Below are 26,821 nucleotides of genomic sequence, written 5' to 3'. Positions count from 1 at the left end.
CCTATGGGCTGAAGATGTATGCCCCAACATTACAGAGGAATTTCAGGTGACTGTCCAGACAGTAAGATGTCTCTGTCAGTCCTAGTGTTTATGTATTATCCTTCTGTGGTCTTTGATGGAGTTGAAGGCAGATAGTTATAATTATAGTTTTCCTTAGTTATGATAAAAGATAAGCTACATATAGGACTTTGGAATCACAAAGATGGGATGGATGATATTTTCTTTAAATCTTGCTAAATGTTGATAGACAAAATATTGTAACTGTGTTCTTATTTGATAACTGTTCTGTTATAGATAATTTGACTATGTTAAAGTTAAGACCTTTCTTTTTGTTTAGACAGAAAAGAGGAGATGTTGGGGAAGTCCTGTGTATATGTCAATAAAGCACTGTTGGCCAATAGGGAAGCAAGACAGGTGGGACTAGGAGTCAAGGAGGACTCTGGGAAGGAGAAACACAGAAGCCAAGATGTAATTGCAATAGGGATAAGAAGCCCGGAAACTTTGCTCCAGTAAGAGAAATACTTAGATTAACAATTATGGGGTAAATAGTTAAGTCAGAGCTAGCCAGTAAGAAACAAGCAAGGCCAACAGCTTCATAATTAATATAGCCTCCTGTGTGTTTATTTGGGACTGATGTGGCTCTGGAACCAGGCTGGTGGGAAGGCTTCTCTTTACAACTTTTGCCTTTCCCTAAGTTCTTAATTGTTCCTTTGCCATACACCAGAGCTCTTTTGTAGGTAGTACAGATTCTTTTAAGATATATCAATCTAACTACAATTTACAAGAATTTAGAGAATGTTAAAGGTTGCTGCTAATGCTAATAACCACTTAAGCTCTAACAATGGAGATATCCCTTGGCATTTAACTTCATCAGTATCTAAGGGGTTCATCTACTTCAGGCAGTTTACCACACTCTTCCCATGTTTGTATTAACACATTTATTAGCAGGTATTAATGTGAGTGAGGGCTATCTATGAATGTGTCATCCTCTTTTAAATGGTGGACATCTGAACACTTACCATGAACTTTGAACTACGAATTGCCTCGATACTACCAAAGCAGGGTTAGTGGCCAACCAAGCATTCTCAGACTACCTGTGGGTTCTGGTCCTGCTACTGACTAGTGTAATCATTTTTACACCTGGTATGACTTCATTATCTTTAGTTTTCATGATATAGATTTTAAAAAACTATTTTAGAAGTTTTTATGTGAGAATCAAATGAACTCCCAACTATATTTACCAAACAACTACTTTAAAAATCTTGAGCTAATCATTTCCTATGGCCCACTAGCTCCTCACATTTAAACTATGTCTATTCCTTTAAGAGGAGAGAAGTATTGATAAACATAAACAAGAATATAAACATAAAGAATGCAAGACTGCCCAGGTATCCTATCCTAAAGGGGTCATCACATGTAACTATGTTCTCACACTGAATAAAAGCAAAAACTCGAACATTTCTAGGAAGCAGCCAGATAAAATACTCATTTTCCAGTGTTACACAAAATAAAGCAGGAGATGGTATGATAATGAAAATGTCAATGTCATCAACTTGTGCTGGTGAGACTTCAAAAGAGCATGATTCAAAACCCCAGTAAAGGCTCACTGCCCTCACATCAATGCAAGTATATCCAGTGTGAACACCTCTCCTTGGCTGTGTGACTTCCCTTTTAGTATAAACTTTCCAATTTCTTTACTGATAAACACACATTTCAACAAATGACATTTCGTGTTAGGAATTTTGCTACTTCTCCATCCACTTTAAACAATTTTTGATTCCACTCCAGCGAGTACAAAGAACATTTTTACCCCACTTAAATAATTAAAATTCAATTAAGAACATAGCACTGAAGATGGATGCCAATGACACTTTTGAAGGGAAGGAATTACCTTCATGAGAAATCTCCTTCCAAGGATTGGGCGGATACATGAAGGCTGCATTCTGGATCTGATCGTGGATGTCTTCATCTTCATTGAAAGGGAAGGTGCCACTGAGGCTCACATAGATGATGACCCCAACAGACCACATGTCTAGAGAACGATTATAGCCCTTGTTCCTTAGAACCTCAGGTGCCAGGTAGGCTGGGGTACCCACCACTGACCTCCGGAAAGACTTCTCTCCAATGATCCGGGCAAAACCAAAATCACAAAGTTTCACCTGTTGACAGCAAGAATTTACTTAAACAGTAAGTTTGGGTTTTTCATTAGCTCAGCTCTGTCAGAGGTATTCAGAAATACTATATGCAGACAATAACAATTGCCCCGGTAGAAGAAATTCTACTTTCTACCTTCTATTTGTGAAAACAATAGTTTATGTTACAAGAAAGAACTAGCTTTTCATTCATGAAAGTATCTGGTAAACCTTTATCTTCCTATTCCAAATATCAAAACATAAATAAGAAAATAATTTGGGAGTATCAATCAAATTGACAATGATCACCTTGTCTGAGGTAGGTATGATGACAGGATCCACAATAACTATCAAAATTAGCTCTGTATGGACCAGCAGGTGGGAACACAGCAAGGCCAGATAACCCTGGTCATGTAATGTAGAGCTAGGGTTTGTAGAAAGAGGTCCAGGTTTTTCCTACCCCTGTGTGTAGGAAAGGGAAGCTTGCCCTTGTCCCAAACCTCAGAGAGCAGGCAGCAGCACTGAGATCCTACAGTATACTCAGTATCAGAGTCATGCTTTCCACACAGGGCTGGGGGCTGGGGCCACCTGCTCTGAAGAAGCCCGACAATAGACTGAGAAAGCACAGGTACCATCAAAGCAGCTTCATGAGAAGTGAGTGACACAGAGCTATCCAGAAACACAAGGCAACAGGGGAATGGCAATGCTCAGGGAAGACTTGAAACAAATTCAGGGCTTAAGGGACAAAAACAAAAGTAGGTAGAAGGAGGCTGCATGGAGCCAGCAAGGCTGTCAAGTTGGTTTTCTGCGGAGAGGGGCTTTTGTACTTGCCTGAGGGAAAGGATCGGCAGATGCCAGCAACACATTTTCTGGCTTGAGGTCACAGTGAACGATGTTTTTGAAATGAAGATGCCGCAAAGCCACTAGTATCTACAAAGAAGAAAATCGTCAAAATAACTTCCTTTAAAGATATTACTAATTCAGAAATAAATGAATCTTTAGAACAACATCAATGAGTACATGGGAGACAGAGGGCGAGGCAGACCTCTGTGAGTTTTAGGTCATCCTTGGTTATACAGCCAGGCCCAGGCAAGACAAGGTCTCATGTTGAGATCCTGTCTCAAAATATAAATAAATGATAGATGACAGATGATATGATGAAGAAGAGAGCTTGATGGATGGATGATAGTTAGCTAGATGATAAATGGATTGATAGATACATAATGATAGATGATTGATAGGTACATACATGCATACATAGTAATATTTTCTTTTGGTTTATCAGCTGCACACGAATCTACTGATATTTTCATTATCATCTATGGCTCCATGGCCTTAAAGTCAGCATCTCACAAGCCACTCATAATATGGCCTGGAGAGACTTCCCATCCTATGGCCATAGCATGTAGGTTTAAACTAAGTCTCTATTATTCTATTTACCAACAAAGACTCAGAAGTCAGATGTGGGTGTGAAATACCTGCTATATCAGAGAGGCCAATAAGCAAACAGCTGACTTGCCTTTTTGGCCAGAGACCCAGCAAAATGATTGAAATGCTCTTGTTGCTTCAATTAAAACAACTGACAATATCTACTCCCAATTAAAAAATATTACTAATTCATTTCAAGATATATAACTAATTTCAAGAGTCGAATGAAATGAACTTCAACATGAATTTGAAAGGCTGAGAGGAACACCACAATGACCAGTCAAGGTTCTTTATGTTCAAGACACTCTAATAGTCTACAGTTAACATAGTATGTTGCTAAAGAAAAGCCCATGGAAGAAGTAGCATATTCCTCGATGGTATTTATTATATAGCAACAAACACAGGTGTAGACTTGATACAGAAACACTGTCTTTAATATCTGTATCGAACCAGAATTAAGCTACTGTACTATTTTTCTTATTTTCAAGACAGGATTGCTCTGTATTGTTTTGGAGCCTGTCCTGGAACTCACTCTGTAGACCAGGCTGGCCTCGAACTCACAGAGATCCACCTGTCTCTGCCTCCCGAGTGCTGAGGTTAAAGGCTTGTGCCACCAATGCCCTGCAGCTACTGTACTATTAAAATTTCAAGAATGGCTTTAATGTGTGGGTCAGCTTATGTGCTACTAATTTTAATACGCTGGACTCTGAGTGACATAAATACAAATTAGAAGATATATTCCAACCTTACAAACCTTTCTAATTGTAGTTTAGATTGGAAACAGAGACCAAACAACAAGGCTAGAGAGCTGTAGTTAAACAGTGATAACATCTGATATTGAATACTATTTTTTTCTGTCTCTAATTGATTTCTTACCTGAGTAATTAAAAACTTCGTTATGTGTTCTGGCAACCTGCCCTTTTCACTTGACAAGATCATCTCCAGCATGTCTCCATGGAGTTTTTCCATAACAACAAACACTCTTTCAGGCGTCTCAAACATACACTCCAAATTTACAACACCAGGGTGATGAAGGTTCTATTAAAGATAAATAAAGCACTTGAAGAAAATGAGTTTTTTGATACTGTTTGGCAAGCTTGCTGATTACATGAAACTGTTGAGGCTTAAAGCTCGGAGAAACCCACACTTAAGATTCTTAATGCCTCCCAATTCCACATGTGCCGTCTTATATTTTTGAAATTCTAATGTTTCCAAAAACTATATCTTTATTTTTCTATGCATAGTGAAGTTATTTCTATACCAAAAAAACTAAGTTCTAGCACAGTGAATTGCTAATTAGGTTTTAATTAGAATACCATATTGAGATATGTATAACTTCTTAGGATCATCTCCAATATTAAGCATATTGTCTTTAAAAAAAAGCACATGAGGGCATCTCTGCACAGTTTATATTTAATGCAGAAGAGATGAAATTCATATATGGAGTACACATGACGGACTGATGTAGCATCACAGCCAGAATCTGCCAGTGTCGCTCTGCTTCACAGGTTGGTGTAGGAGGCAGAAGCTGCTACCCAGAGTGGAGATCCCTGTGGACAAGGTCAAGTACCACCTAGCCCCTGGTTGGTGAGGACACTGCGCAGAATACCCTCACGGTTCTTAAGCACCTGGTAAATATTTACACAGTGGAGTAATGGCTAGCCATGGATGGCTACATTGTGCCTGATTTGTCAGCTGTCACGCATAATTTCTCTGAGCATTATGTTATTCCCTTCTTTGATGCTTAAATTTCAGTGCTGATCTGGGTCACCAAAAACCTTTAGTCGTTTCACCTTCATTAATTTTTTTCCAAAGCAACAAAATTCTAACAGCACAAAACAATGACATATTTCACCTGTATTTCAGTGAGAAACAATGACATCATCAACATAAAACATCATGAACAAAAATCAGTAACTTCCACTTCTTGGGAAAAATGAAAACAAGCAAACAAACAAATAATAACAACAAAAAATGGTCACAGCAGAAGCAAGGATCTCAGGATGGCTCTGCTGAGTTTCTGATTATCCTGGGCCAGTTCCATGAGGAAAGCTGCTGAGTGAGCATCGTCGGATTTGAGGATGTGATTAACTAGTTCCTTTCCTCTATTTCATCTAACTGAACATCTGCAGTGTTCTGGGAGGCCTGGGTTCCTTAAATATCACCGTCTGTCCCAGTGAGGAATGGTACAATGAATAAGAAAGGAGATACCAACAGAAACACATTCTGCTACCTAAATGATCTGAATATATGTGTCAATCTTCAAGCATCTCTACTTAGGTTTCTTTAAGTGCATGAGTTGTTAGTGGTTTAAAAGAACATTCATTGATAGATACTTTTTCTCCTTTCCCTACTTGAAACCATGGCTTTAACAGACTCATACATGGGGTGGGGCTTAGTATATATCGTATAAACAGGAAACATTCCCAAAATGTCTTAGGCCAGAAGCATGGAACTGATTATTAGAGTTTTTCTGTCTTTTATTATGTGGCATGTTCATTGCAACTCAGGACTTTACAAATGCCCACTCTTAAGTCTCTTTACAAAAAGGACTAAATAGGATTTTGCTATTTCTCCACACAGGATGGTTTGCATAATTAAACAAGCAGATTTAGAAGCAGCATAGTCAAGACAGTATCCAAGTAAAGGCTGTGCATACCCAACTGGAAAAGACATCTTAGAAAAGTAAACTCATGTTTTCACTGCCCTTGGCTTTCCTTTTACAACAGTCTACTGTTTCATAACTTTCCTAAAGAATACATTGAGTGACAAGTGAAAAAAATCTTCCCCCAAAGAAAGACTTTCTTCTGAACTATTGATAATAATTTTGTTTGGGAACAGGGTCTTATTCTATGTCCTAGTCTGGCCTACAATTGACTATGTAGTTCTGGCTGGCTTTGCATTCATGATCATCCTCTTGCTTTAATCTCCTGAGTGCTAGGATTATAGGTGTAAGCTACCATTCCCAGTTTTTTTTTTTATAAATAAAGTTATGATGTATTGTTGAGAAAATCATACTTCCACATGAATTGATTTTATTCTTGTCTCACTGAGTCAAATGACCAGACTTTTTATACTGAACAAGAAGAAAACATATATAAAGAAATGGGATTATCTTATTTACCCAAACTCCTTCATTATACTCTTTGAAATATTTCTTTAGACTGGAGAATATGATATTTAAAACTATAAAGATCAATATTTTATCTATCTCCATTTGTAATCAATGGCACACATGTAGTAATTTCTATCATGTAGCACATGGAAATTAATTAATACCTAGATACATTACATTTTAACCAATTCCGAAGTCCATGTGAATTGACATATATATATATACACACACACATATATATATATATATATATATATATATATATATATATATATATATAACGAATTGTATCCAGAACATCTTCTTCCTGATGTCCCAGGTAATTGACTTTGAAAAATGACTGAACATTGCAAAGACAAACATAGGGCAGTAGCTTACAAGGATAATTCTTGGTAATTTCTGAAGCTTACGGCAGGAACTCAGATCAGACATTTCATAGCAGAACAAGATTCTGCAGGATTCTGACCATCTGTTTGTTGGATTTCAGTAACTTAATTTTCAGGAAATGAAACATTTGGTCAAGCACAGGGAAAGTGGTGCACTTTCACACACTACAGCCTGATGACATCTATGGAGTGAATGCAAGGCTTTTCAAAAGCTGAGAGGAAATACCATTCAGAGATCAAAATAAAATCTCCTTGACTCAAGGCTCCTAGAACGACACTACTAGAAGCAAAACATTTTATTAGGAAGTAAATGAATTAAACTGCACTTTTGGTTTCCACATATACTCTAAGTTATACATGCATTTGCCTGAATAGTGCTGTCAGCACTTAGTCTCTAATACTACCAAAGTTGCTTTATTTGATAACTGGGGTGGGGAATACATTCCCAGTATTAAGTTGTTATAAGCTATCACTGCCATAATTTCACTTTCTTTCTTGTAGGGTAGTCTACTCAAACATACAAGGGGCAAGAAAGAAGAGAACAGAAGATACTAGATTCAACATATCATTCAGCATGTTAGGAGAAAACAGCTTTGATGTCAGAGCATCTGACTACGGTTTCATCATCAAAAGACTGTGATACAGTTCATACTGCAATAGGAAAAACTGAACAAGGAGTTCAGAATCAGAATTCAAAACAGCTTGAAGAACTGAAGGAAGGCCATCCCACCTCATAGACATGCACAGGAGCGTGAGGTGTCATTGTCAAAGATAAGAAAGGGATTACATTTACTCCCTCTTATAAGTATTGAGAAAAGCACAGCATTCTTCCATTTTCTAATTATGGTCATTTACAATTTTTGCTGTATTTAATGGTCCTAGAAGTCATTTTCACCTAATGCTTTACAAAAGGGAAATGGGTTATAATGCCTTGACAGATATGGAAAAGTTTTCTTGTGGGGAAAACAGGAAAATGCTTGGTAAAATGGTATCCACATTGAGGGGAAGCTCTCTTGATTTCCAGTCATACATCCATCTGTCTTTTTGTACACATATTTAATGGAAAATGTCCAGCAATGAACCAGTATCATTCTACCCAAATTTGTCTTCTTTTATTGTCCAGTGAATTCCTGACACCCGATAACTGAGGGTCATTCTAAAAAATGGATTTGCTCCTTCTCCTTGAACAGCATACTTTACTTTAAAACTGAAGGGCTGACTCCCTCTTCTCTCAAGTAGATGCTCTTGTCTTTGGCTTCATCATCATGCATGCATTTGTACTCATATCTTTACTTAATCAAGTGCTGTAGTCTCCCAATGGATCTTGTCTTGGGATTACTTTCCTTCCAGGTAATTATTAAAAGAACGCTATTATAGTCTTCCCAAGGTGACTCTGGCTTACAAGCCAGTCACCACTAACTTGAGGAAAAGGTACTTTCTGTCAGCAAGGCAGAGGAAACCCATCAATACCTGTCTGTTTTCATCCTCCTGCTCACCATTCTCTCCTTTCTGTTCTACACAACTACCTGTTTGTTTATACACTAAAAATCATTTTCTTATCCAGGCACACATCCTCTTTCCCCTGCTTACATAGCTGTTGTTCCCTTAGCCTGAATGAGACAATTGGCTCGGTACAAACTCAGTTATAGGAAAGATGTCAATGACTCTTGGTCTAAGTTGGATTCCTCTCCAGAATCTTTGGTACAATCTTCTCTCATAACACTTACATTATACTGTTATTGACTTTATTTGTCTACAAATGAGACAGCAATCTCCTTAGTGTCCCTATTTAGTCAGCTGAATTCTCTCTCTAGTGTCTGGGATGCTTTAGATGCTCAGCATACATTTCTTAAATGTTCCTGAAAGATGAACTTCTGCATCATCTGATTTTTTATTAACTGAATTTTTATGAAATTGAGTAATTCTTTTAAGATATTGAATATATTTTTGAGCCTGAATAATTATGATTTTATCTTAGATATGACATACATTTTTAATATTTAGTGATGACACATTTGTATCAAATGATGCACAGTGATTACTTCTCTGTAGAAAACATACAACATATGAATTTTTATTGCAAGTTCATGAAATTGTTTGTAAGTGACCTCAGTGTAGAGTATAGATTTGTTGGGAGATGTCATTCTGTACAAATGTGTCTGATTCATTTGAATAAAGCACTGTTGGCCAATAGGGAAGCAACATAGGCGGAACTAGGAGTTGAGGAGGATTCTGGGAAAGAGAGACACATAGAGACACCATGTAGGCGCCAGAGGAGTAAGAGGTTCAGACCCTTTTCTCCGGTAAGAGAAATACTTAGATTAACAATTATGGGTTAAATACTTAAGACAGAGCTAGCCAGTAAGAAACCAAGCTAACGGCCAACAGCTTTATAATTAACATAGTGTCCTGTGTGTTATTTGGGGGTTCAGACAGCATGGCAGGTCCCAGGCAACTGGCAAGGAAAACTGTACTCTACACCTCAGGATTCATATGATGAAATCCTATGAACCTAACTAATGCCTTTTAAAATAACAAATGCAATTACATGTAGTCAAATATCAGAAATGCTGCTGCCAATATGAGTTCCAAAATTGTTTTCCTAATAACAAGGATATGAAAAAGATAGCATCATTCACTTTCTAGGGGTCAGCCCTCAAAATATGTCAGCTTTGACCCCTATTTGAACAATTTCGCCATCTTTCTTAGGAACAAACCCATGGTTTTCCTCCCATCTAGACTGATTTGCATTCCTTCCATGTCTTTGCCTCATAAATAGCTGTCAGTTCACATCATTTTAAAAAGCACTAGACAGGATCAGGAAGAGACCAGCTGAGCAGCAGCTGAAGGATAAGAACCTTCTATGAGAGCCTCTCCCATCATGGTCATTTTCACTACATGACTAATAATTTCATTATTCCCAGAGGATGAAGGATAAAAACTCAAAACTGGCTATTTGGACGATAACAATGGTGGTACTTGTTCCCCTTAGAAATGGTTTTAACTCCCTACCTTTTGGTAGGTTTCTGTTTTAACTGAGAACAGGCCTGGCTACAAGAGTAGCCACTGGGCTTGGAGCACAATTTCTGGAACATGTTCTCTGGAGGCAGTTCGCCTGAGTGTGGAGTTTCTCTCTTATCACTTACCAGCTCCAGATGCACAAAAGTTACTCTGTTGTGTCTATTTTGTCCTCTGTAAAATGTGGTAGCAATGCATATAACAACCAAAATGTATTACTCAATACACTGTACCTGGCATATAGGAGAGCTGGTTACTATAGGTCACATCTGACACTACAAAAAGAATTGGCCAACAATTTCCTCTTTAGTTTACTGACTGAACATCGATTGCAAAGAGGAGTCTTCCTTTCAGCTGACAAGAGGCTCAGCCAGGTTACTAACCAACATCACAATCTTGTGGCCATCTTTCCATCATTCTCCTTGCTGTTAGTACACATCAGAAGCAACATGAATTGAAAATTGAATCACAACCTCACAGTTCTGTAAGTCCAAAGTCTGATGAGCTCCTCTTTTTTCTCTGCTGTTACCCTCGGCAGAAATTAAGTTGTTGGGAAGCTGTTCTACTTGGAGGCTCTGGGGGCTAACTGGCTTCCTAGTTTATTCTGGTTTGCTGACTTAGGGCTGGAGAGTTGTCAGCAACCATTCCTAACAGGCTGTAAGCCAGAAGGTCCCTGAGCTCCCTAAGCTGCTCAAGTTCTTTAGGTATTATCATCCACTACACACTAAATATTGAAGTTTCCCCTTCCAAAACACCCAGTAGTGTTTGCTCTCTCCTCTGCTTCCGGCTGCAGATGATTCTTTACTTGTAAGGACTCATAAGTTAGCTTAGGCTAACCGGATGAACAGAAGCTAACCATCCCCTTTTATGGTCTCTATAGTAGTTACTGTTCTAATGCTGTGATTAAAGTACCATGATCACGCAAAAGAGGGGTTAATTTTAGCTTTATAATTTTAGCAAAATAAGAGGCCGTAGCCATCACATCAGGGAAGCATGGCAGCAGGCAGACAAGGTACCTGGAGCAACAGTTGAGAACTCACATCTCAAACCACGAACAGGAAGCACAGAGAGAACACTGAAATGGCAAGTGTCCTTAAACTCTCAAAGTCCACACACAGTGATGTACTTCCTCCAGTAAGGCTGCACCTCCTAGGTTTCTGGTGGTGGTTTGAAAGAAAATGGCCCCCAAAGGAAATGGCACTATTAGGAGGTGTGGCCTTGTTGGAGGAAATGTGTCACTGTGGGGGTGGGCGTTCAGGTCTTTTTGCTGTAGCTTCCCTCAGTTTGACTTCCTGTTGCCTGCAAGATACAGCGCTCTCAGCTCCAGCACCATCTCTGCCTGCACACAGCCATACTCCCTGCCATGATCACATTGGGCTGAACCTTTGAAACTGTAAGTGAGCCACCCCAACTCAATGTTTTCTTTATGGATATGGGTGAAGCTCTCATTACTTCCTATTTCTCAATGATCTAAGGACCATGGTTTTATACTTGATATGTATATCCTAGTCCTTGAATATATTCTCTAGGAAGACATCACCAGAGCTTGGAAGGGAAATTTAAGCTCAAGATTTAGATAATAGTTGGGCGGTGGTGGTGCACGCCTTTAATCCCAGCACTCGGGAGGCAGAGGCAAGCGGATCTCTGTGAATTTGAGGCCAGGCTGGACGACAGCCTCCAAAACAATACAGAGAAACCCTGTCTCATAAAATAAAAAAAAAAAGATTTAGATAATAAAGGGAGTACCAGGGTTGTGTGGGAGGACACAAAATGAAACATTAAAGCTCTTTCTACTTCTGGAGGAGTATTTAATATTAGTCAGTGCACCATCCAGTCTGCAGAGCAGGCTGGCCTGGAACTCACAAAGATTTGCCTGCCTCTGCCTCCCGAGTGCTGGGATAAAAGGCATGCACCACCATTGTCTGGCTGAGGATTATAGTCTTTTTTTAAATTTATTTTTCAGTTTAAATTTAGATAAGAAACAATGTTGCTTCACAAGTCAGTTCCAGGTCCCTCTCCCTTTCCCTCCCCTCCTCCCATGCCCTCCCCCCCAACCCCCTTATTATCCCCTCATTTCCCCAGGGAGGGTGAGGCCCTCCATGGGGGGGTCCATAGTCTGTCATTTCATACAGGGCAGGGCCTAGACCCTCCGCAAGAGTTCAGGGTGAGAGTGCACCTCACATTGTTGGATGGGAGTCCAAATACCGTGTGTATACTCGGGATGAGTACTGATCTGCTGCCCAAGGCTCAATAGATTCCCTAGGCCTCCTCACTGACACCCACATTCAGGGGGTCTTGATCAGTCCCATGCTGGATTCCCAGGCTGATGTCTGGGATTCAAGAGTTAACCTTTGTCAGGTCAGCTGTTTCTCGGGGTTAAACCAGCCCAGTCTTAATCCCTTTGGTCATCAGTCCTCCCCCTCTGTTACTGGCTTTCTTGAGTTCAGCTCAGTACTTAACCAAGGGAGTCTTTCTCTTCTTCCATTAGCCACTGAATGAAGTTTCTGTTTCCCAGACTCTCTGGCCATGGGATTGTAGGCTGGCACTCCCCAGATCTATGTCTAAAATCCATATATGAGAGAGTACATGCCATGTTTCTCTTTTTGTGACTGGGTTACCTCACTCAGGATGGTTTCTTCTAGTGTCATCCATTTGCCTGCAAATCTCAGGAATCCATTGTTTTTTTCTGCTGAATAGTACTCCAGTGTGTAAATGTACCACATTTTCTCTATCCACTCTTCGGTTGAGGGACATCTAGGTTGCTTCCAAGTTCTGGCTATTACAAATAATGCTGCTATGAACATAGTGGAACAGACATCTTTGTTGTATGAATGGGCATCTTTTGGATATATGCCTAAGAGTGGAGTTGCTGGGTCATGTGGTAGGTTTATTCCCATTTTTCTGAGGAATCTCCATACTGATTTCCAAAGTGGCTGAACCAGTTGGCACTCCCACCAGCAATGGAGGAGTGTTCTCCTTTCACCACATCCTCTCCAACATAAATTGTCCTTGGTGTTTTTGATTTTAGCCTTTCTGACAGGAGTGAGATGGTATCTCAGAGTTGTTTTGATTTGCATTTTGTGGATGGCTAAGGATGTTGAACACTTTCTCAAGTGCCTCTCAGCCATTTTAGATTCCTCTATTGAAAATTCTTTATTTAGTTCTGCAGCCCACTTTTTAATTGGATCCTTTGGTGTTTTGGAGACTTGCTTCTTGAGTTCTTTGTAAATTTTGGAGATCAACCCTCTGTCAGATGTGGGATTATTGAATATTTTTTCCCATTCTGTGGGCTGCCTTTTTGTCTTGCTGACTGTGCCCTTTGCCTTACAGAAGCTTCTCAGTTTCAGGAGGTCCCATTTATTAATTGTTGATCTCACTGTCTGTGCTACTGGTGTTATGTTCAGGAAGCTGTCTCCTGTACCAATCCGTTCAAGGGTACTACCCACTTTCTCTTCTAAGAGGTTCAGTGTAGCTGGATTTATGTTGAGGTCTTTGATCCATTTGGACTTAAACTTTGTGCATGGCGATAAACATGGATCGATCCACATTCTTCTACATGCCAGCCTCCAGTTATGCCAGCACCATTTGTTGAAGATGCTTTCTTTATTCCATTGTATATTTTTAGCTTCTTTGTCAAAGATCAGATGTTCATACGTGTGTGGGTTAATATCCAGGTTTTCAATTTGATTCCATTGGTCTACCTGTCTGTTTTTGTGCCAATACCAAGCTGTTTTCAGGACTATCGCTCTATAATAGAGCTTGAGGTCAGGGATGGTGATGCCTCCGGATGTTGCCTTGTTGAACAGGGGGATTATAGTCTTATGTGATATATAGAATGAATGTAGACTTTTCACCCCAAGACTCAAGGTCCTTCATTATCCAATAATTTCCTACACGTGGAGGTCTGGTTGCACTGGCACATGCTGCCAGATAAAGTACAAACCTTTCCCATCTGCATAAGGTCAAGGATATCGAGGCTTTGATAAGCAGTAGGCTTTGGCTCCCCTGTAATTATGACAGTGATGTTAGGTGCATGACACATGGAATGACTCTGGCTCTCTGCAAGAACATGTTCAAAAGTGGCTTTAGGACTCGGGTCCTGATTCTGGAAAACAACTAAAATTAGATGGCATTTTCGTTTGGCACATAACTCTCAGCCATCTGGATTGATGCAAAATAGAACAGCTGGTTAAACAAACAGTTACAGATCTTATGAAGGACAATCACCTTACTAGGTTGGCTGAAGTCTTGGAGACACTGTAGTTTATTCAGTATTCATGTGTCTGGCCTACTCTGTGGTCTGGCTCCTGTCACAAAGGTCATCTATATCCATGTTGTTTAAACACACGCTATACTGCCAGGGTTGATGCACACATGTAACATTGACAGAGATTCGGCATTCTGGGCTCCTGTCCAGCATGCCACACCACTGTCAGTTTTAGAAGGGACCCACAGATGGAGCCCTAACTCACCATGTGTATGTTCCACCTCACAAGATGCTGTTTCCAAGTTGGCGCGAGAAGCTTTGTGGTCAGCATGCCTCTTAGTGCAACGAATGAGCCTGACTATCTGGTATTACCTTAAGATGCATACTGGCTTGAATGAAGTACTAATTACTACATAAGACTGTCCCTCTGATATAGATTTTGGAGATCTGCTTAGTCTTGCTGCTACCAAGAACACACATCTAACAGTAAGTTCCTCAATAAATCACATTGTGTGCAAGGCTAGATCTTTCTGCTGTTTTCTTTGCATGCAAGGCATCCTTAGGTGATATTTATATACACTGGGCTTGAATAGTGATAGAATAGGAGGCTTTATGTTTTCTTGGAAAATACAAATGGTATGGATTAATGAACAAAATAATCATTTATGAAGAATGAAACTAGTGCTTTCCTTACATTTATCGAATTGAAGATGAATTCTAGGATATGAAAGTCCTATTAAACTTATATTAGAATCATTAAAATTCATGAGTATTCTGTCAAGGCATCTGTCTTATATTTCATTCTTGTGCTGATAAATAAGGAAAAACTGGATAATGGGAGGGCAAGGCAGGTTGCTGTTCCTTGGAAAAATTAGGAAATGAAGTCTGTGTTGCAAAGCATTTCTCTCAAGGATGCCTGTGGTTATTTGGAAGACAGGTTGTTATAGCACTTACTGAGAAGATATGGTATCATAATGGCATAATTATTTTCTCTTATTGGCACTTTGCTGTGTTTTCAAGCCTTGTCTATGAAACTGGTGCTTCTACTCTGAGGTCAGCAGACCAACTTGCATGCTGGACAGGGAAAGTTCTCTTTCCCAAATGAGATCTGTAGTTGTTGCATGTGCATTGTTCTATTTTGTAACTCACTGGAAAGAATGATTCATATGGTTTCCACTTCAGTTATGACCTAATGAGGGCTTGCATATTTAGAAAATTTCAAATGAAAATCTTTGAAACTCACATTTATATCATCATAGAAGGAAGGCTAACACACATTGTTAAGAAACATACTGTACACACATTTCTAATATTGTTCAAGGCATTGTACCTATACAACTCATTTAACAATGTAATACAAATATCTAGTCCTTGAAAGTTATTATTATCAACTATATGGGCTATTAAGCAAATGTAGTCTAGCAATTAGCCAACTATTACAATTGAACTTGTATTCACATAAGTATGCTTACAAGGTCAAACAGCTATCTTAGAAAGAACAGGTCATCTTCAAACACTTCAGAGATCTACAGAATATGGCATTTTACATGTTTTAAAAACCATAGGTTTTTTCTTTTATGACAATGAGACATGTCTGCTCCTGGCAGCACCAGTCTACACGGCAGAAGATGATGGACACTGAAGAAACTTCACATGGAGTTTACTTTATTTGTGGAAAAGGCAAGCCACCGGGCAAGAAAGTACCCTTGCCTCAACTGCTGACAGTATGCTATCCAAATTGGACAAACAGGACATCAAAAAGAGTGACTGCAAACCTTGCCAAGACAAGGCGGTCCAGTCCTTCAGAATATCCTGGCTCACATAAATGTCTGCCCGATATGCTAGGCCTATAGGCAGAAGATATATGCCCCAATGTTGTATAGAAACCTTGGGTAACTGTACAGGCAGCCAGCTGCTTCTGTCATTTCACACATTTTTTTTTGCAAGTGGCTTGATGGCACTTCCTGTTTACAAAGTTAATATTATTTCTTTGTTGGGTCTCTGAGGGAGACATGTCTACCAGACTCAGTTAAAAAGTTCACTAAAGATGTGTTAAGTGTAATACATTTGAAAGACATTAAAAGATAATTTGATAATACAAATTTGAATAGAAAGTAAATTAGGTACAAGACTTTGGACTCATCAAGAAAGGATAGTGGAGAATTTGTCAAAAACATTGTTGATGTATGTATTGCTTGTATATGTTATATACAGTTAGTATACTTATTGTATACAGTTTTTCTTATATTGCTTATAACCTTTTTAAATTTTACACAAAAGGGGGATGTATGGTAATATCTTGTTAGTACAAATAAAGCCGTCTGAAGGTCAGAGAATGGAGCTTGTCACTAGCTAACTGTAGAGATTTGGAGGTCTGTACAGATAGACAGGAAGTGCGATAACTGGGCAGAAACAGGATATAAGCAGGGAGAAACAGAAACTCTTTCTCTTGTCTGTGGAGATGCTAAGGAGGTAAGGTGTGGCTAATGCTTGCTCCTTCTTTCTGATCTTTCAGCATTTTCCTCCATATCTGACTCTGAGTTTTTATTACTTATACCAATTAAGAGTTCCATTCACACTAGATATAAGAACTGACACACCCCTTCCATGCATAAGTGTGGCTGTCTTATTTTTATATCAGTGAGGCCACAAGCTAACTTAACTCAGTGAATTCTGGAGCCTGAGATGTACTCAGAACATTCATGGTAAAAGATGTCATCAAAACTGATGTGTACCTATATTTTTGTTCCAATACTAATCAATTTAGATTTATCCTACCTTAATGTAGTTAAAAAGTTTAAGACAGACATGGTATTTCTTGGCTACAATCCCAGCATACAGGAGACTGAGGCAGTATTGCCATGACTTTGCAACCAATATGAGATATACAGTTTACATTGAGTTCTACACCACCCGAGGCCACAAGTCACAGCCACAGCCAACATGTGCATGCATGTCACACACACACACACACACACACACACACACACACACACACACACACACATGCTGTAACCCCTTTTATTCTAAGTGGACTTGGCTCAGCAGCAAGATTAGGAATAGGTGAGGAAAACAAGACCAGTATCTGTTTAGTAAAAAGGTAACTTAATGTTCTCATTCATATATATTCTTGAACATGCCCAGACACTACTCAGTCATTCTCAAGTTCACCAAGTCTGGACTGCTTCCACGGAGCTTTTGATTTCGAAGTTGCTGCAGACATGTGGGAAATATAATGAGTTTCCTCCTTTCTTACATAACAAGAGACAACGAAATGCAAATGGAAATCACCATGCTGAGAAGAAACGGAGGCAAAACCTCCTATCTCTCAGGTTGTTTTGCACTTTCTAAACTTTTCAGCATCCAGGATAATATAAAATGTCATGTTCTTTACTCGTCATCAGGAACTGTTCAAGCAAATCAAAAGAAGGAGAAAAAAACATGGACAATGAGAGAACATTTGTAAAGATGCCTTTTTCAAACTTTATAAAGGACCACTCCAAAACATATTCAAGGAGTTGCCAAAACTTAACAACAAAAAAAAATCTTGAGATTAAAAAAAGTGAGCCGAGATTTGACACCTCACAAACTATACAGACAGAAAAACCTGTATTAAAAGAAGCTCTACATCGACTATCACCAAGGAAATTCAAACTAAACAACACATCAGTACACCCCTATTAGAACTGCAGACACCTGGACATCAGTAAAAGCAGATTCTAATGAGGCAGTGAGGGGATAGTGCTCTTGCTCAAAGATGTGAGAATGCAAAGTTACCCCACCACCATGGAAGACAGTGTAGCAGCCTCTTGTAAAACTAAGCACACTTTGATTGCATGATTAACAATTATGCATTTTGGTATTTACTTATCGGAATTCAAAAGATTCATGCTAAAACCCCTACGTTGGTTTTTAAAACAGCTTTAATCATAATAGGCAAAACTTGGAGGCAAGATGTCTTTCAGCAGATGAAGGATAACTTGTTGCAAATCCAGATAAAGGAATATTACTCTACCCTAGAAAATAAATTATCAAGATACAAATATGTAGACAGAATCTTTGTATGTAAGTATGTATGTATGTATGCATGTATGTATGTACCATCCATCCACCCATCCATCCACCATCCCTGAGTGCAACAAGGCAATCAGAGTGCTATACTGTGATTCTATTTACAGAACAAAGGGATGGACACATTTGAAATTTCACGATGTTATTTTTTTAACAGCTTAGTAATATTCCATTGTATAAATGTATCACATTTTCTTTATCCATTCTTCAGTTAAGGGGCATCTAGGTTGCTTCCAGGTTCTGGCTATTACAAATAATGCCGCTATAAACATAGATCAACAGATGTCCTTGATGTATGAATGTGCATCTTTTGGGTATATGCCTAAGAGTGGAATTGCTGGATCTTGTGGTAGACTGATTCCCATTTTCCTGAAGAATCTCCATACTTATTTCTATAGTGACTGTATGAGTTGGCACTCCCACCAGCAGTGGAGGAGTGTTCCCCTTTCTCCACATCCACTCCATCATAAACTGTCATTGGAGTTTTTGATTTTAGCTATTCTGACAGGAGTAAGATTGTATTTCAGAGTTGTTTTGATTTGCATTTCTCTGATGGCTAAGGATGTTGAACACTTTCTTAATTGCCTGTCAGCCATTTTAGATTCCTCTATTGAGAAGTCTCTATCTAGTTCTGTACCCCACTTTTAAATTGAACTATTTGGTGTTTAAGAGACTGGCATCCTGAGTTCTTTGTAAATTTTGGAGGTCAGCCCTCTGTCAGATGTGGGGTTGGTAGAGATCTTTTCCCATTTTGTGGGCTGCCTTTTTGTCTTGTTGACTGTGTCCTTTGCTTTACAGAAGCTTCTCAGTTTCAGGAGGTCCCATATACTAATTATCGATCTCAGTGTCTGTGCTACTGGTATTATACCCAGGAAGTGGTCTCCTGTACCAGTTCATTCGAGGGTACCTTCTACTTTGTCTTCTAAGGGGTTCAGTGTGGCTAGATTTATGTTGATGTCTTTGATCCATTTGGACATGAGTTTTGTGCATGGCAATAGATGTGGATATAATAGTGGGAAACCAGCATGAGACTGTTTCAGACCTCCTGAACGTGGATGCCAGTTTGGAGGTCTGATTAATCTACAGGGTCTTTGACAGTGGATCATTATTATCAATATTATATGAACGGACTTTGGGAGCCCATTCCACATAGAGGGATAATCTCTCGGCCTAGACACAAGGGGGAGGGCGTAGGTCCTGCTCCAAATGATATGACAGACATTGAAGATCCCCCATGGAAAGCCTCACCCCCCCTGGGGAGCAGAAAGTGGATGGAATAGGGAATTAATTGGGTCAGGGGAGGAGGGAGGGGGGAGGGAACTGGGATTGATATGGAAAACAAGCTTGTTTCTTTTTTTTTTTTTTTTTTTTTTTGGTTTTACGAGACAGGGTTTCTCTGTATTGTTTTGGAGGCTGTCGGTCCTGTCTAGCCTCAAACTCACAGAGATCCGCCTGCCTCTGCCTCCCGAGTACTGGGATTAAAGGCGTGCGCCACCACCACCCGGCCAAGCTTGTTTCTAATTAAAATAAAAAATAGAAAAATAAAGAAATCTCAGAAATAGAAGGAACATTTACTTATAGTTATAAAACCAAGGTTTGGGTATACTCAATGTATTGACTAAAGGATTTATATATTTTTCCTATATTTCATATACTCTACTATATATGCTATATTTGATGTTTTATAATTCCAATATTTTTGTCTTATATGGTATCATCAATGGAAACTCTAATATTCTTTATATGGGTAAACAAGAGATACTTCAAGAAAAGCAAAAGCACTGGCATAATGAATAGAATTATATTCATACATATTAGGTAAAGCCTTTTATGTACTGTGATAAGGTTATACTAACACATAAATTTTATCTTCACTCAATACGTCTTGGAAGAGGATATATATTTCATTAAGTATACTACACCATCTATATTTACATTAGATTTTGAATTTAAAACATTCTATTATATAAATATTTTATGCTTGTTTTCTGTAATATCCCTGATAATATTAAACACCCATTCTTTAATTCTAATTGTGTTGACATGAAAAGAAGTCAAAATGACAAGAATGTGTCCCTTGGGAATATTATGCAGTAACTTTAACCTCTATATTCATTAACATTTTCCCGGATATATCATAATAATGAAGTATTTACATAATGAAAATATATATAAATGATCTGTTATCTCTTACCTTCTGTTACTCAGAAATAGCTAAAGGCATAATGTTCCAATGATTGAGTAAGTTAATGGAAATCTTTCATCTACACAGAAAATATGCTCGGGAAAATAAAAATGTATTCTGCTTTTTCTCACACTATATTTGTCCAATTTTGAATTTTGAGGCCTTCTGTAAGGTAACATACTTCACTACAGAGTCTGAGCCAATCTCCACAAGGAGGGTTTAGCAGAACTACCCAAGAGATATTTTCCTACATTCAGCATTACAACCCAATCTCTGTAGACTCCAGGTCTTAGAAATGGGAGGGTACCCACTTCACATCGGGAAGTTCTGCCTTTGTAAAAGAATATGCCCCAGAAGACCTTGTCAGAGTAGTAACTGAAGAAAGATGGGCCAGCCTTGCAAAGATCTCATTTGCTCAATTTATAGGTATTACTTAATATCTATAATATCTTAGTATCTGTCACAGGATTGGAACTCAGTGACTAGCCATATTGACTGGCCAGGATTACAGAAGCACACCTCCTGTATTTCCAGCTATTTATTGTGGGGGCTGAGACACTAAAGTCCAGTCCTCATGTCTGTCTGGCAAGCACTTTATCCACTTAGCTATTTACCTAGCCTCAACAGTTAAAAGGGACTTTTTTTTCTGGTTGCAGACTAACCACTGTTGAGATATGAATCTAAGAACTAGCATGGTAACTGTGGTTAAGGGTATGCTTGTGAATAGATCCCCGTGTTAACCTGTTGCCCAAAGGCACAAAACACCAGTTTTTGGAAATCCTGAGAAACATAAAATTATGTTATTTTTCTCTATAAAAAGGCCCAAGTTTTTGGTTGTCATTATACCTTCTAGCTTCTTTCCCACCGTCTCCATCATACTTTCTTCACCTTTCTCTTACTAAATCTTGTTGTGTAATTTGAGTTGGTTTCCAACTAGTAATTCTACTGCCTCAGCCTAACCTACATATTGAAATAATAGGCTTATACTCTCAGGGCTGGCTAAAACAAATCTGTTGCATTTACCATTAAACAAAACAGAAATGCCAAGCAGTAAACTCCTTAGTTACTTGATACACAATTAAAAATTTCAACAAAATTGTGACTCAAAAATTAGGACTAACCTGCAGAAGTAGGATTTACAGCAGTTACAGAAAAACATGCACTTGTCAAGCATATAAATTGAATAGACAGCTTTGTTGACCAGTTAGCAAGCAGCTGTTCAATTTCCCTTTGATTACCAAAAGTCATTCTCACTATTATACACCCAAAAACGTCTATAAAAATATTCTGGTGTTACAGGGTGCTGTTGTAAAGGAGCATTGTATCATTTTCCACATCAAATTAAAACTCATTTGGATAACCATGAAAGGCATCAGGAAAACCAAGATAATCTCTTTCTCAGACACCTGTTATACACCTCATATGCTCAGAGCTACAAATTCAATTCACATAAAGGCAAGTGTTTACGAAGGTAAGGTCCTTTTTAACCTATGACAGAAAGCTCTCAGTATGTGCATTCTGAGAATACACATATTATTTAATGAATATTAGTGACATTCTAAACTGTGGTATTAAGTAGGTAAAAAAGAACAAAAGAACAACATACACATACTCAAGAGGGTTAGGGTTAGGCAAGTCTGACTCAATTTTCCTTTTCAGTTCAATTGCTCTTAATTATCTAGGCTGTAGATACCTGGGTAACTTTTGATTTTTCTACCAATGAGGGGAATTTGTCACTGTCAAGGAGGGGAATTTGTAACTCTCAAATGAGAATGAAAAAGTTTACCTGTAAAATTGCAACCTCATTACGAAGCTGACTTTCCTGTTTTGTTGGAAATCTTAATTTGTCAATAATTTTAATAGCTACATCTCTTCCTGTTTTACGATGTTTACCTTTAAAATAAAAATGAGAAATATTAAAATTAATTAGAAAATTAACAGGCATAATTAATGAAAAGTTTTGTTCATATACCCTACCTTGAAATTCTGTTACTACTTTTTTTCTCAGGGTTTCCTGCTCTTGCATCATGCTCTCATTGCTCTCTCTGGTTCCTTCCAGATGGCCTCCCTTCGTCACTGCATTGCTGGGCTTTCTTGAACACCAGTTCCCACGTGCTGACTCTAACAGACTCTACTTGGGCTTGTCAGTTTACAACAGCATCTCCCTACACAGCCAGCTCTTCCTGCAGCTCCACTCCCCGTCACTGTGGACACCACTCACCCCTGAGATCCTATCCTCACGGCCTCTGTTTCCTGTTATGTCTACTCTTAATGTCTTCATTCTTCTTTGTGGATCCCCACCCCCATCAGCACAGTATTTCAGGTCCTTCTGTGTCCACTGTTCCAAACCATCTTGAGTTTGCTGGTCTCTCACCCAGCTTATCACACCCACTTCACTGTCACAATATGTGCTGTGACATATATTTACTATACTAGATCGACCATTGTTTTCATTATGCAATTATTACATTGTACAAAAATAAACGTGGTCTCTCTTATTACAGCACTGCATATTAAGACTGGTTACTAGCCATTAGATTTTCACCTAAAAATTACAGTATTTTTTAATAAAAATCAAAATTGCTTGGATAAATAGAACAACTTATATTTTCATATCATAAATTCTATATTTAGATTTCTCATAATAAAAAGTACATAATAAGCAAATGTGTTAGACAGGATTACTTTTTAAAACAAACTCACAAAAAAACTTGTTACTTATCAAAATAAGAAAAGCTAAGGTGTCATTTTCTATAGCAGGTAAATCTTTACAATTACATAAGTTAAAGACTTAAAAAATATCATTGAAATGTCTAGACTCTAACTAAACAACTCAGTATTGCCCTTGAAAAGCTGAAAATTCAGATTCTATGAATTGGATATAATGTGGAAAACATTAAAGGAATTTCGGCTTTAGTGACAAATCTTTAAGAGTCTAATCCAGGAGGCTGAGAGAAATGGAACTGCTTCATTTATAAATTGGAGCTTCTCTAAATAAGTAAATCAAACTGCTTCAATGCTGTGATTAGGGTATACAAATATATAACAATAACTAAAAGCTTTTTAGGAAAAGGAAAGATAATGGGGGGTAGTGCTCTTGTTCACTGTGCAGGTTTGTCACTTGTATTGGTTTAATATAATGCTAATTGGTCAGTAGCCAGGCCGGGAGTATAGGCGGGGCTATCAGACTAAGAGAATGCTGGGAAGAGACACAGTTACCAGCCAGATGCAGATGAAGCAAGATGAGAATGCCATCCTGAGAAAAGGTACCAGGCCACATGACTAAACATAGATAAGAGTTATGGATTAATTTAACTTGTAAGAGTTTGTTAGTAATAAGCCTGAGCAATAAGCTACACAGTTTGTAATTAATATAAGCCTCTGTGTGTTTATTTGGGACTAAAAGGCTTCAGTACCAGGTGGGATTGAAACTTCCATCTACAGAAAGTCTTTCAACATTTACCAGTTTCTCTAAGAATTTCTGTGTCAGGAGAAACTTCTCCTAAAGTGACTCCTAGGCACATCTTTCCCTGTTTGTACTTTTGTTTGTAACATAATACTTTTATGCACCTAAAATTTTAAGTTCATAAAAACTTATTGAACTAACTCACCTCCATAAACAATCCCAAACTGTCCAGAACCCAAAACTTCATCAGGAAAAATCTGATATATGGTGCTGATGTCCTATAGGTACATGCCCAGAGAAAAACAAAGATGGGGAAGAAGTTTTAATCCTATTATATTTTACAATCATATTTATTATTACCTTATTTAATATAAATATAATTGAATACTCCAAAGGTCATTTCATACTTGTAAATGCCAGATAAAATTTCAATAGCTATAATATTCAAATTGAATTGACATAATACTTTGAAAACTATTTTGTTCTTAAGTTCTTGGAATACAACACATTTTAACAGAGAGAAATATGACCTACACTCTGGGATCTCTTGACCTGCAAATGCAGGCAGGGAGACATCCCCCCCCATGCCCACGGGCCAAGAAATCACAAGCCTGCTGAGATTGCTGGGCAACTCCTGTCCCCACTAAGGGCAGAGGTGAGCTCTGGCCCCCGGCTTGAACCCCACTTCAGCTTGCTTACTCTGGGATATCCTGGTTTGGGGGCTACTGGCAGGTCGACTTGCCCGCAGCTGACCAAGCAACCTCGAGTCTGCTGACAGCACTGAGCTACTTTAGGTCCCACCTCAGGGCCTTAGACCTACCTGCACCCACTGGAAGAAAACACTAAAAGTACCCACCAGGAGAGGAAGAGACCCCAACTGTACCCACTGAAAGAAGGGATGGGAAGATGACAATATAAGAACACATCTAACAACAGAAAAAACAATATGACGCCACCATAGTCTAGGGACTCTACAACAGTAAGACCTCGGCATCCCAACACAGACGTAGCAAAAGAAAATGACCTTAAAAACAACTTCATAAAGATGATAGAGACTCTAAAAGAGGAAATGAGAAAATCCATAAAGGAAATGGAAGAAAAGACAAACCAAAAGTTGCAAGAAACAATTCAAACAGTGCAATATTTGAAAGCTGAAATAGAGACAATTAAAAAAAAAGTCTGAAGGAAGGTTGGAATTAGAAAAGGTGGGTGAATGATCAAGAACTATAGATGCAAGCATAACCGACAGAATACCAGAGTTGGACGAGAGAATCAGGTATTGAAAATACAGTAGGAAAAATAAATTCATTGACCAAAGAACATCTTAAGTCCAACAGATCCCTAACACAAATATCCAAAAAATATGGACACCGTGAAAAAGCCAAACCTAAGAATAATAGGTATAGGAAGAAGGTGAAGAAACCAAACTCAAAGGGGCAGAAAACATATTCAACAAAATCATAGAAGAAAACTTTCCCAACCTAAAGGAAGACATGTCAATGAAAGTACAAGAAGCCTACAGAACACCAAATAAAGTGGACCATAAAAAAGTCCCCCTGGCACATAATAAATAAAACACTAAGCATACAGAATAAAGAAAGAATATTAAGAGCAGTGAACAAAAAAGCCCAGTAACATATAAGGGAAAACCTATCAGAATCACACCTGATTTTCTCCATAGAAACTCTGAAAGCCAGAAGGTCCTGGATAGATGGTCTATAAACACTAAGAGACCACAGATTCCAGCCCAGACTACTATTCCCAGCAAAACTTTCAATTACTATAGCTGGAGAAAACAAGATATTCCATTACAAAACCATATTTAAACAATATGTATCTACTAACCCAGCCTTACAGAAAGTACAGGAAGGAAAACTCTAACCAAATTAACTACACTCACAAAAAAAAGGCAATAGATAATTCCTCTTTACCAAAAGCCAAAAGAAAAAGATAACACTGCCATCAAAAAATAAAAAACATACAATAATAAACACTCAATGGTCCTTAATTTCCCTCAATATTAATGGTCTTAATTTGCCTTTAAAAAGACATAGGCTAACAGAATGGATATGAAGTCAGAATCCATCCTGCTGCTGCATACAAGAAACACACCTCAACTTCAAAGACAGACATTACCTCAGAGTAAAGAGTTGGGATAAGATTTTCCAATCAAATGGACCCAAGAAACAAGCTGGTATCCCTATCCTAGAAGCTAACAAGTTAGACTTCAAACTAAAATCAATCAAAGGAGATGAAGAAGGTCACTTCACATTCATCACAGGAAAAAAAGTCTCAATTCTGAACATCGATTCCCCAAACACAAAGATACCCATTACTAAAACTAAAATCACACATAAGACTTCACACAGTTAGGTTTCTTTACAAAGAAACAGAGGAACTAGCAGAAGTTATGACCCAATTGGTTTTAACAGACATCTATAGAACATTCCATTCAAACACAAAAGAATATACCTTCTTCTCAGCACCACATGTAACCTTCTCTAAAATCAACCACATAATTGGCAACATAGCAAACCTCAAACCTCAGCAGGTAGAAAAAAATTGGAAAAAAATCCCCTGTATCTTACCAGACCATCATGCTTTAAAGTTAGAATTCAACAACAACACAAATTGCAGAAACCCTACATACTCATGGAAATTGAAGATCGTGCAATTGCACAATCCCTGGGTCAAGGAAGAAATAAGATAAAGACTTCCTAGTGAAAATGAAGACACAACATACCCAAACTTATGGGACACTTTGAAAGCAGTATAATTAATAAATGGGACCTCTTGAAACTGAGCAGCTTCTGTAAGACAACGGACACAGTCAACAAGACAAAAAGGCAGCCCACAGAACGGGAAAAGAAATC

At 38.4% G+C, this 26,821-nt stretch overlaps 1 protein-coding gene across 1 annotated transcript in view; it reads right to left on the bottom strand.

Moving 5' to 3' along the window:
- Prkd1 (protein kinase D1) overlaps nt 1-26,821 on the bottom strand; it is a 303,252-nt gene that overhangs the window by 18,519 nt on the left and 257,912 nt on the right. The window contains 5 exon segments of the mRNA XM_005076271.4: nt 1,892-2,159; nt 2,964-3,062; nt 4,437-4,598; nt 22,329-22,435; nt 24,154-24,226. Of these exon segments, the coding sequence (XP_005076328.1) occupies nt 1,892-2,159; nt 2,964-3,062; nt 4,437-4,598; nt 22,329-22,435; nt 24,154-24,226 (709 nt within the window).

This window comes from Mesocricetus auratus, unplaced genomic scaffold (assembly GCF_017639785.1).
Source record: "Mesocricetus auratus isolate SY011 unplaced genomic scaffold, BCM_Maur_2.0 Super-Scaffold_15014, whole genome shotgun sequence".
NCBI lineage: Eukaryota > Metazoa > Chordata > Mammalia > Rodentia > Cricetidae > Mesocricetus > Mesocricetus auratus.
Note: the sequence above shows the minus strand (reverse complement) of the source record. Positions and strands in the feature narration are given on the sequence as shown.